We start from the raw sequence: 13,106 nt of genomic DNA on the forward strand, positions 1-13,106 counted from the left end.
ACCTGAATAAGGTATACCAGCCAAGTTTAAATTTCACTTGATATCATAAAAGCTTACTTGGTAACAAGCAATGAAGAGCTCTCGAGAGTATACAACATTGTGAGAAACGGCTCACTCTGAAGTAAAGTAGTTTTCGAATTAGAAGTAGTTTTCCATAAAAGTATTTGAAATGGATGTCGAAACCTCAGAATTCGATTTTGAGGTCTCGAAATCAAGCATCTGAAATCACACACTTTCGTGTGATAAGGGTGTTTTGTTTCTTCCGTTATTATCAAGCAACTTCGACGACCAAATGAGTTCAAATTTTCACAAGTTTGATATTTTGTGCATTTTATGTTGAGATACACCAAGTGAGAAGATTGGTCTTTGGCAGTTATCGATGGTATCCAGTGTCTTTTAAAAGTTTACGTCACTGGTCTATTGTTCAATGTATTTTATCAGGTATCTCGCAGATAAAAGGAGAGGTCGAGTTATCCATCATGCTGGCGCCATCTTGCTGAGAACCATTAAGGGTGTAGTTGACTAAACTGCCCTCTGCCAATAGAGATATCCCTGCAGAATTAAACGAATTAATAGAGAGTGGCAAGAAGTGTTGGACTGTTAAAAAAAACATTACATATTATGGTGGCATATCATAAGGTGCTTGTTGACCCAATTCACTTGACGTCACCATGGGGGGGGGGGGGGTGGGCAACTTAGTGTACGTTATTCAGTGAAGTGGACATTTTACAGGCAAGGCGGCGTTTACATCTAAACCATACAGTCTACCCGCAGCCCATGTGTTAATAATCATAATTCATTGTAACTGCCGGGTTTTATCTGCAGCATTGAGTGTGTTTTTTCATGCGTGACCCCGGTTTGAATATTTAACCATTTAGCAACTGGACCGCCCATCCACCTAAAGCGATACACTGTATTATGCGGTAGGAGGAAACCTCGCAATAGCTTTTGTTTGTTGAAAATAAGAAACATCAAAACAAAACTAGGTAGTCAATAGTATGTCTACGCATTGGTGAATCCATCTAGTTATTTATAGATCATTATTAAATTGTCTCTTCACAGTTGACTTGACGGCGCTAATGATGATGACATAATTTAGCACTTACCCCAACAAACGCTTATTAGTAAACACAAAGGAAACTGTATTTATCATTCATGATGATATTGTCGAAAACTTATGCCTTCGCAAATAATCAGCATTGCGCCAGATAAAAGCCTTGAAAAGCTGCTATTGTATCCATTTTATCATTATACAAAAATAATCGCCATAAATATTACCGTCGGTTTTTTTATTGTTCCCCTATAAGGACTTGTACAAATATTACCGAAAGGGTCAAAAATTGTGCGTTTAATTATAAATAATAAGCTTTGGATATCTTGAAACATTTTGAACTACGATTTCAGTAAAGTTACTGCAAGAATCTTGAAAAGAAAAGCAGCTTTTTTTCGGCAAACTCGGGCGGTGCAGGGACTAGAGGGATAATTAGTCCAAAGGGCTTCTGAATTTCAGTCTTTTTCGGCCTTATCTGAAAAGTAGACATAAATTATGTAGCAGTACTTTGAAATGAAGAGCATAATTGTCGGTGCAATTCAAATAAAAAATGAGTAAAAAATGTATACGTAAAAAATTGCTTCAAAAAGAAAGAAACCAAGTCACACAAACACGGCAAATTTTTCCGTTATGAATGATGCTAACAGTCCCAATTAGTATATACGGATACGTTATTTCATATTCTTTCCGAAAATTTTAAAAGCGAGTCCGGATCGTAGCTAGTCCAGTCCGGATACAACGATTTCCACCGATAGTCCAAAACTCCCGTTACAAAAAACCCAACTATTAAACAGTATGGTTTTCCTGCACGGTGATTGGCTGACGATGACATCATCCATTAGTGTAACAGCTTGCTGTTTTTCGTGGGTATGGTGCCCCGACCGCAAAGCCGGCGTCAGTCAATAACGTTGTATTTAGTAACAATGGGGATGCCTTTAGTAGCATAATGTTTTTTTCTTGCCATCCTCATTCCACCCCCCCCATCAGTGCCCCAATGACAGCAATGAATTCCCCCGTGTGTTGGGTTTATGTTTGTAAATGTTTTTTATGGTCCGCCATCTGCAGATGTGTTTTTGTCTGCTTACGTGAAAGTATTTTCGGTTTTAATGAAGCACTTACCATTAGGTCCATTTAGCTGATCACTCAAGCTGAACATCTTCCCTTTACCTGCATTGATAAAACATGCCAAGGTAAATGCACACTTTGTGCAATTTGTAAATTGCTTCTACTTTAACTGTTCTGCCATCTTGTCGCTAATTATGAACTCATTGTATTTCCTCTGATCTATACTGTGCCAGAGAGAAGTTGTTTTGTCTTAAGTTCGTCTGTCCTTGTTTTTGCATGTCTGTCTGCTGTTTTGTTTCTTTGTCTGTCTGGCTGTTTGTAGCTTCTGCTTATTAAAAAAAAAGCACAAATAAAAGAATCAATGTGTGGTGAAGAGGTTTTCAACTAGTGGTTTAATCCCAACGAGGCCTGGTTCTTGATAATTTTACCGAGAAGAAGTCGAGGTAAATTATCAAGAACCAGGCCTCGGCGGGTTTAAACCACTAGTTGAAAACCGATTCAACACACTTTGATTCCCATTCATAAATACCCTTTTCGGTCAAAAAACATCAACACTTTTGGGTCAAAAAGTAAAATAAATGCAAACATTATAATATTGTTCAATGATTTCTTTCAACACAATACCCCTCCAGCTATGAAATGGTAAAGCCCTCGGGTAAACAGCTTTTTATAGGGGAATGCTGTGCGAGTCGCGCGTATCGCGTGATGTGGCACAACTGTTTCAACCGTTGCTCTCGACCAATAGGAATAAAGAAACTGTCTTATAAGGTGCAAGCTCGCGTGTCACGCCTATGTTTCAACACTTTTTACTGGTCATAAACAAAGGTTTATACACACCCACGTTTATGAATTCTCTATTAAAACATGTATGCCATGCGTTAACACTTAAAGCGTTTTTTTTTTTATCTTCATAGAAACCACTGGCCTCGAGCGTCACTGAGTGACTTTGGACATTAGATATTGGACACTCTTGTAGCTTTGTCTGGTTACCTTGCACATCGATATTGGACAATGGACATCCACATAGGTTTGTACGGTGAATGTCTACGTCGTAAACATAGTATACAAATATTGACTGCTTCGAGTGCTATGGTTAAAACTATGACTCCCGAGGTGATCCCCGGAGCGTTCTATTTTCCCCGAGGCGAAGCCGAGGGAAAATAGAACGCTCCGGGGATCACCGAGGGAGTCATAGTTTTTAACCATTGCACGAGTAAAAGCAGTCAATATTTGTTTTATAACACCCCAAACATTTCTACATACTGTACTATTATTATTAAGTTACAGACCTGAATGCTACAATCCACGGACGACGCGAATACAGATTGCAAACACTTTTACTTACTGTGTTGCATGTAGTGTCGTGCAATCCGAAATGGTTACAGACTATTAATTTATCATCCTCGTACACGCAACGGACGTCTGGGTACTGCACGCCGTGTGCTAGTCTGTCGGACTAGCGCACGGCGCCGTGTGCTAGTCTTCGGACTAGCGCATGGCAAACCGACGCACTATCACACGGCCGTCGTCTAGCAAAACTAAGACATATCATGTGACGCGCTCTAAACCAATGAGCAGGCAGAATACTTGCAAGGGGTGTTATAAAGTTATATATAAGAACTAGAGGGCGCACGAGTGATGCTTCGTGCACAAACGTCACGGGACCGCAAGATGACAAGCGCGTCATTCTGCACGCGCGTTGAATATGAAATACACGTTTGAGGTTTTTTTATTGAACGCTCACGCGATGCTGTTTGTTCAACTTACAAAATGGCCGCACAAACACACGCTGTGAGATAGCTGTTTTGTCAACTTAGAAAATGGCCGCCTGCGCGCATAGACCTTATCGCAAATACCAATGCGCAAGCGCAGACTGTTGAATGAGGTGCACTGTGGGATAGATATGAATCAAATTTTGCTACCACCTAGACCACAATGCACCTAATTCGCAAATACTGGGGCGCGCGCGTAAAGCTTGGAATTAGGTGCATTGTGGTCTAGCTGGTTACAAATTTGATTCATATCTATCCCACAATGCACCTCATTCAACAGTCTGCGCTTGCGCATTGGTATTTGCGAAAAGGTCTATGCCGGAGCGCGTGTATAGGCCAGTGCGCCCTCTAGTTCTTATAACTCTATGGTCGTATATGGGTTTTGAATAGGTATGTACATGAACTAAATGCCTTCATTGTACATCTAGTGTTGTACATTCATGTAGGTTTGTAGATTGAATGTCTACCATGTACATCTGTATTGGATAATATTGGACACTCCCATATCAGTCGACCGTTAATGGTTTTAGCGAAAGTTGATACTTACCATTATAGATCAAGGCAGTGGCAATGTTTGACCCAGCCTGAGCTGTACATGCAACGGCCGTCGGACTGACTTGACTTGAACTCATCACCAAAGTAGAGCGAACTACATACGTAGAAACATTCGCTGATTGAATCGTGTGGTCATCTCCTGAAGTGTAAAGATTCTCCCAACTATCGGTTTGTTTGTGATACAGACTCCACGTAATGATGGGCTGAGATGGGTAGCTACTAGCCACGCACTCGTACTCCAGACTGTTTTTCATAATCAGTTGACGCACTTGTAACTCCCAATCTGTAAACAAAACCACCAAGTTGTGAGAAAACAAAACCTAACTTCAAATTATTTGATTATTGAGTGATTTCTGCTCTACCAGCCAGGCTGCTAATGGATAATCCTGAGCCTGCATCCGTGTAGCCTCGTGTACAAGGCTCTTTACGCATCAAGCTCAGGTGTGGCGGTTTCAGTCTTCGGCCGTGTTCAGTTTTCCGGGGCTCAGTACGGCACTAACAATTGACTACTTTCGCTTGCTATGCGCAGGTGTCGCATGACGTAATGGTACCATATTTGGTCATTCGGAAAACTGAACACGGCGGAAAGTTGCAACCGCCACACCGGCACGACCCGCTATTGATTTCATGATCATACTATACTGCGCGGTAAATAACAGTACTTGATACCGCGGTCGAAGCCTGGTTTTTCGAGGTTGTTGTTATCTGAACCGGCCTCGTGGTTGAAACCTCGAAAAACTTACTTCGACCCCACGGTATCAAGTACTGTTGTGTGCCGTGCAGTATAGTATCTATGCATTTCATGAATTCAGAGCAGGCCGGTGCTTGCGTAAGAGCCTTGGCTCGTTTTGTAACCTAGCTCGTTGATACCTCGAAAAGCCATGCTTCGACCCCACGGTATCAAGTACTGTTATGTGCCGTGCGGTATAGCATCTATGCAGTTCATGAAATGATTTTTCCTTTTACCGATGCAAACTTTATGTTTCTCGGTCAATTTCTGCAAATGAGCAGCCAATTTAACCATCGCGAGAAATCGAATGCTACTGAAAAGGGTCATTCGATTTCGTTTTGTGATTAGTCGAATGTAATGTTGCGTCATTGGATTTAACAAAGCAATCATTCAATTTAACAATTCATCAAAGCAGCATTCAAGTTCGCAGACGCTTCTTGGGGCGTATGTGGAATTAAACTGAGTGCTAAAGGAATTCGTCTCGACTCAAAAGTTGAATTGCCGAATTCTGAATTTGAAACGCAGCAGCAACTGGAGAGGCAAAACAGCTTTTAACTCGAACACATGAAAATGAAATTGGCAGCTCATTTTCTGAATTTGACCAAGAAAACATTATATAGGCACTGGACACTGATGGTAATTAATTTAAAAACCTTTTAGCATAATTTGTTTTGGGTAACAAACAATTGGGACCTGTTGATAGTATAAAACATTGTGAGAAACGGCTCCATCTGAAGTAACGTAGTTTTCGAGAAAAGAGTAATTTTCCACGAATGTGATTTTGAGACCTCAGATTTGGATTTTGAGGTCCCGAAATCAAGCATCTGAAAGCACACAAATTCGTTTCACAGCTGCCTTTAATAGGAGAGTTCCAAGTGAGATTAGCGCTTAAATACTGGATGGGGGAGGTGGGGGTGGGGGTCGTGGGGTGGCATTGCCCATTATATAAGAGGATTGATAAATAGGAAGAATTCGAATTGAATTGAATTGAATAGCAGACATTCGAAAGATAGGTGACTTCATTATTCTGCCATAGAGTAAGTTAAACTTGAAAGCTTGTTGATGTCATTGTCAAAGGCTTTTTTTACGCAAGCACCGGCCCGCTCTGAATTCACGAACTGCTTTTGATACTAAACTACACGATACATAACAGCACTTGATATGATGGGGGTCGAAGCATGGTTCTTCGAGGTTGTTTGTTGTACCTCAAAATCTCGAAAAGCCAGGCTTCGACCCCACGGTATCAAGTATGTTCCGTGCAGTGTATCTATGCAGTTTGTGAATTCGGAGCGGGGGTGCTTGCGTAAGGAGCCTTGGACAATGCTAGCTTGTTGATAATTGTTTTTACTCACCGCGTGTTCGACAAGAGTAAATGTTATGTATCTGTTGTTGGGTGAGAAGACCGTCAAAGACCGTCAGATGACTGTAAGAAGCAGAGCCACCACTTTTAGTATAATCGATAGCTCGTGTGGCTCCGTTAGGTGTGCCTAAGTAGAGCTTCGTTAAACGATCAGAGACGCTTATAGCTCTTGAAGATGCGGTACTCGCGATTGGTACACCGTCAACGAATAACTGAAGAGCGTCATCAACCGTCACATTGCCGATGTCAATAGTTAAAGCCAGGTGAAACCATTTGTTTAGAGGTATCTTTGATTTGTGGTATGCCTTATTGTAAGTACGTGTCGATGTATGGATAAGATACTTAAACATGTTGCTTGAGATATAGAAAGCAATACCCCTGGCCGTTGATGATTGTCCCCCTGAGCTGATGTAGTAACGGGTGCCAGTAAAGCCCGATGACGTATCTATCTTGAGCCATAGAGACCACGTCATAGATTCACAGAGACCCGGGTCAGAGATACAGGTGTCTTTAAAGTCACCAATGTTTAAGAATGAACCTGTTTTAGCATACACGGCGCATGCGTGATCAATGACGTCAGGAGCAGGAACTATTTTAATCAAACTGGTATTTCCGCCGAGTTGGAACCCGTCACCACTTACTGGAACGGAGTCACATGACGAGACGTGGCTCTTCGTAGGACCAAGGGTTCGGTCAAGAATCGGAACAATGTCTGCATAACAAAATAAAAATTTAACTCATTAGCTTTTTATTTTATTTTACGTTTATTTTAATATTGCATGTTTTCCCTTTTTTAAACATTCATAAATACCTCAGACAGTTTCGCTATTCTTATTGGTGGAGAGCGCGTCACGTGGGTGTGTATAAACCTTTGTTTATGACCGGTAAAAAGTGTAAATTCATGGGCGTGACACGCGACCTTGCACCTGTTCTTTTAAGACAGTTTCTTCATTCCTATTGGTCGAGAGCAACGTCTGAAACAGTTGTGCCACATCAAAGTGTGTTGAATCGGTTTTAAACTAGTGGTTCAAACCCGCCAAGGCCTGGTTCTTTATAATTTACCTCGACTTCGTCTCGGTAAACATATCAAGTCCAGGCCTCGGCGCGGATTTAAACCACTAGTTGAAAACCTCTTCACAACATATTGAATCCCTTAATAATCCCGGTCAACTTCTTTTTGACTCAACATGTGTAAAGTTAAAACTAAAATACAAAACACCAATATTCTATAGCGACCTCAAATCTTGGTATTGGTCAATGGTTATTTTGGTCTGACTATGACATTAAAGGAACACGTTGCCCTGGATCGGACGAGTTGGTCTATAAAAAGCGTTTGAAACCGTTTGAAATGCATATGGTTAGAAAGATGTTTTAAAAGTAGAATATAATGATCCACACAAGTATCACTCAAAATTGCACGGTTTTCCTTCTACGTCGCGAACTAACACGGTCGGCCATTTATGGGAGTCAATATGTGACTCCCATAAATGGCCGACCGTGTTTGTCGACGAGTTAAAAGAAAACCGCGCAATTTCAAGGCATGTTTGTGTAGATCATTGTGTAAAACGTACGTAAAAGAACCCATTGCACTTATCGAAAAGAGAAGAGCTAGCCTCGGTATTTCTAGTTTTATTGGCAGCATATTGCACCGTAGTCTGCACACATTGCAGGAATTAAAGTTAGAATACATTGAACGTAAGTGACGGATTATGCGCGCTATTAAAGCCATTGGACCCTTTCGGTAAACACAGTATTGAATTGTCCAAGGCCCACACTTCGTGGATCACAACTTCTATATAAAATTAACAAAAACTGTGAACATTAAGGCTCAATCGGTCACCGAAGTCGGAAGAAAATAAAGGGAAAACCCAGCCTTGCTTCCGCACGTTTCGCCGGGTCATGACATGTGTTTAAAATAAATCCGTAAATAAATAAATTCGATTTCGAGAATTGATATTGTTTTACTGTTTTCTCAAAAAGTAAAGCATCTCATGGAATAATATTTCAAGAGAAGTCTTTCACTATTACCTTCTGTAAACTCTGTAAGTTATTCGTAAATCTGTGAGCTTTTTCTGTACCGAAAGGGCCCAATGGCTTTAAGTCTCGTCTCATTATTAACATTATGAGCCGTTAATCAAGAGATATTAATAGCAAGACACATAATCAAGTACAGGCCAAGCTTTACATGTACACTAAATAAGTGAAAACAATACAGACAAAGTAATTATTAAGTTATTGATTGTAATATTATACAAATATTGACTGCTTCGAGTGCTATTGTTAAAACTATGACTCCCGAGGTGATCCCCGGAGCGTTCTATTTTCCCTGGGCGAAGATAGAACGCTACGGGGATCACCGAGGGAGTCATAGTTTTTAACCATTGCACGAGTAAAAGCAGTCAATATTTGTTTTATAACACCCCAAACATTTCTAAATACTGTACTATTATTATTAAGTTACAGACCTGAATGCTACAAACCACGGACGACGCGAATACAGATTGCAAACATTTTTACTGTGCTGCATGTAGTGTCGTGCAATCCGAAATGGTTACAGGCTATTAAATTTATCATCCTCGTAAACGCAACGGACGTCTGGGTACTGCACGCCGTGTGCTAGTCTTCGGACTAGCGCATGGCAAACCGACGCACTATCACACGGCCGTCGTCTAGCAAAACTAAGACATGTCATGTGACGCGCTCTAAACCAATGAGCGGGCAGAATACTTGCAAGGGGTGTTATAATATGGAAATATTGACTGCTATGAGGGGCAGTTGAAATTATAGGCCCAAGGTGATGTTAAAACCATCGCTTCGGGCATAGTCATGGTTTTGACATCACCGAGGGCCTATAATTTCAACTGTTCCCTGAATATTAAGCAGTCAATATTACTTTTATATACCAAATAATATAGATTCTTCTAATCTGATTGGTTAAAAGATTTCATGAACTGGGGCTTGATTTTGAAATGTATAATAAAGTGTAATAACTGACCAAAATATTGCTTCGTGTTTTTCATTTCGCATTCACGGGTAAAATATACCAATCCAACACCACTGGATAACAATCCAAGTACGAGAGAATAGATGCCGCCGACAGCAAAAACACAAAGCAGCTGATAAAATACGCCGTAAAAATCTTTGAAGACTATCTAAAGCTCATTAACAACCACATGAAATCAACCTGATGTTTTTGTTGCCGTAGATGAAATCTTGCTTCAGCCATTAATTTACGTTGCGAGTTTGGCATGAACACAAACAATTAAATTTCCCACACAAACAACTACGTTGAAAGGTCGTCTGCGAATAAAGGTCACAGCTATAGTTCATGTAGTTCGCGCCGTGAAACGACGAACGTATTCAACGCATCAAACACTTGCGCGACCTACATGTAGGAATACAGTGTGTTGAGACGGATCCATTATTTACCAGGGCATAGTCGATAGTCAATATGACGTCATCTTGAAAGAAAAAGCTGGCATAGCTATTTCCATGACTCCCTTTTTAACCAATAAGATTCGAGGATTCTATATGTGAGGTATATAACATAAGTTATCACACAAGCGCGAGTGGAATACGGAGAAATATGGCGCTTCTGCGTCCCATATCCAACGAGGCCGAAGGCCGAGTTGGATATGGAACGCAGATGGCTATGTTTTTTCGTATTTTCACGAGCGCGCGTGTGATAACGTATTTATCTTCAAGCAAACTTGGCGCGTGACATAGAACACACAATACGCATGGTAGTGATATTAGCCGTGCAATATAGGTTTTTATCACCACTCCATTCAGCGAATCTGATTGGAGGATTAGTGCGCACTTGAAGATAAATAGCTGTTATCCACTCAAGGCTAGGGCGTTTATATATCAGCCATTTGGCAAAAATTATGAAGCAAAGTAAGGTTTTAGATGCAAATTTTATCCTAAAACATCAATTTATTAAATGGACTTTGTAGACATCCTCATTCCGGTCTGATGGGTGTGTTCGTCTTTTCGGAAGCCTTTTAGACACTGGACAATATTGGTAAATACCAGTCTCCTCACTTGGTGTATCTCAACATACGCCTAAAATAACAACCCTGTGAAATGTTGAGCTCGATTGGTCGTCGGAGTTGCGAGATAACTATGAAAGAAAAAAACACTCTTGTCACACGAAGTTGTGTGCTTTCAGATGCTTGATTTCGAGACCTCAAATTCTAAACTTGAGGTCTCGAAAACTACGTCACTTCAGAGGGAGCCGTTTCTCACTATGTTTTATACTATCAATCTCTCCCCATTACTCGTTACCAAGTAAGGTGTTATGCTAATAATTATTTTGAGTAATAACCAATAGTGTCCACTCCCTTTAAAGGAACTGGACACTATTCTCAAAATATGTGTTAGCTTAAAAACTTACTTGGTTACGAGCAATTTTGGTAATAATATAAAACATTGTGAGAAATGGCTCCCTTTTGAAGTAGCGTAGTTTTTGAGAAAGTAGCATTCTTATTGAATTGAATTGGTTTCGAAACCTCAGCTGATGTCTCTAACTCAAACATCTGAAAGCACACAATTTCGTGTGACAATGGTGTTTTTTATTCCATTATTCTCTCGCAACTTCGACGACCAACTGAGTTTAAAATTTCACAGGTTTGTTATTTTATGAATAATTATATTGAGATACACCAAAAGTTCACAAAGAGTCTACTCTGTACCAGAAAATATCGTACTTTCGATTTGTTACCACTACTAACAATTTGCATCTTTAACATATATATTTGTTTTCATATTATACTCACGAAAAATTGTAAACCAAAATATTTAAATTTGGTTGCGAAAATTTACTTTTGAACGCCTGGAAGTAAAACTTACTAGGAAGGTCAAGTGATCTTTTAGAACTACTTTTTGGTTTAAAAAGATCACGTGACCTTTGTTTTTGTAAAAATGCTCAGAAAAAAACCCAGCAACATTTTTTTTAAATATTTGTTTTAGGGAAGGTTATTCTCTAGTTCTGCATTGAAGACCTTGACAGTCAGTCAGTGGGAGATACCGCGACCGGTCTCCCCACCCACTGCACGCCGTTCTACTGCCGTGTAGCACGGCAGAACGTGCCCCGCTACACGGTGTCAAACTATCACAAGTTTGCGCTAAACTCCGCTTTTCTGTCGAATGTATTCACCATTTACTAATATTATTCAGTTCGACACGGCAAAGGTTCGACACGTTAAGCGCAGGCCCAAGATACGTCGCTGCAAAATTAATTACAGTAAAACACAAAGTGTATCTAGATGAAGGAAAACAAAAATGACAAGAAACAAAAAATTGTCTGAGATCACAGATTTACATAAACTTACACGGTCGTATGATGACGACACTATAAATAATCCTTTTCAACATTTCTGTTTGAAATGTCATGTTTGGTGAGAGATATATAAAAAATAATTCCCCGTTTGGAGTTTATCGGTCAGTGAGCGTTTTTACTGATTTTTGTTGATCAATTTCATGCGAAAGTAATCGGTTTGTTTTCCCATCAATTTCTCGTGACCCAGATGTCAGTTTATGAACATCAACAACTGTTTTGTTACTAACAACTATGTATTATTCATTTAAAGGCAGTGGACGCTATTGATAATTACTCAAAATAATGATTAGTATAAAACCTTACTTGGTAACGAGTAATGGAGAGAGATTGATGGTATAGAACATTGTGAGAAACAGTTCCCTCTGAAGTGAAGTAGTTTTCGAGAAAGAAGTTATTTTCCACGAATTTTTAGGACTTGAGGTCTCGAAATCAATCATCTAAACGCACACAACTTCGTGTTACAAGGGTTATTTTTATTTCTGAATTATCTCGCAACTTCTATGACTGATTGAGCTCAACTTTTCACAGGTTTGTTATTTTATGCATATGTTGAGATATACCAACTGTGAAGGCTAGTCTTTGACAATTACCAATAGTGCCCACTGCCTTTAAGATACAATTTTGATTATGGGCAAACAGTTTTCACTTACCAATAACTGCCTTGGTGGTATTCTTTAACCAGACCCGTCTCGGTATATCGGTCGAGGGCAGACTGGCGATGATCTTGTCCATGTACTCCACGATGAAGGTGAGTTCCTCAAGGGTCGATACTGTGGCCAGTTCAGCAACATGTCCAGTGTGGCTGAACTGCTTACAGAACATCTCAGCTTCATCGTAGGAGAGGTTCTGAGGGAAATATCGGTAGCAATAGTTCCCATTCTCCATCCATTGGAACGGGCATGGTGAGCAGGATTGGCTCAAACCAAAAACGGCTGATACTAAAGCTATGGTTAAAAGAAACCAACTACACATTGTACGTGGTATTGGTAATCAACGATGAAGTTGGTGGTTTAGTTTTGTTGCACTCCGTTTATTAACAAAACTGTTTCGATTGCAATTCAGTTCCCTTCTTGTGCAAATGGTCTGCAGCCACCGAGTGCTAGACATTATCTGCTAGCTTTTTTAAAGGCTGGCTGTTCTGACGTTTGCAAAGTGGGGGTGATCGGCATGCATCGACATCACTCATGCATGACATATTAATATTTAACTGTTTACCTAATGGACCCCCGTAA

The 13,106-nt window shown here is 40.2% G+C and overlaps 1 protein-coding gene across 1 annotated transcript; it reads right to left on the bottom strand.

Moving 5' to 3' along the window:
* Nucleotides 1-424: 424 nt before the first annotated feature.
* Nucleotides 425-12,846, bottom strand: LOC139942788 (uncharacterized). The gene is made up of 5 exons (XM_071939567.1): nucleotides 12,525-12,846; nucleotides 6,526-7,245; nucleotides 4,436-4,726; nucleotides 2,171-2,218; nucleotides 425-552 (listed from the first exon to the last, which is right to left on the bottom strand). Exons 1-5 carry the CDS (start codon nucleotides 12,844-12,846, stop codon nucleotides 425-427), a joined length of 1,509 nt encoding a protein of 502 aa, XP_071795668.1.
* Between the last annotated feature and the right edge of the window lie 260 nt (nucleotides 12,847-13,106).

Source organism: Asterias amurensis, chromosome 10, assembly GCF_032118995.1.
Source record: "Asterias amurensis chromosome 10, ASM3211899v1".
Lineage (NCBI taxonomy): Eukaryota > Metazoa > Echinodermata > Asteroidea > Forcipulatida > Asteriidae > Asterias > Asterias amurensis.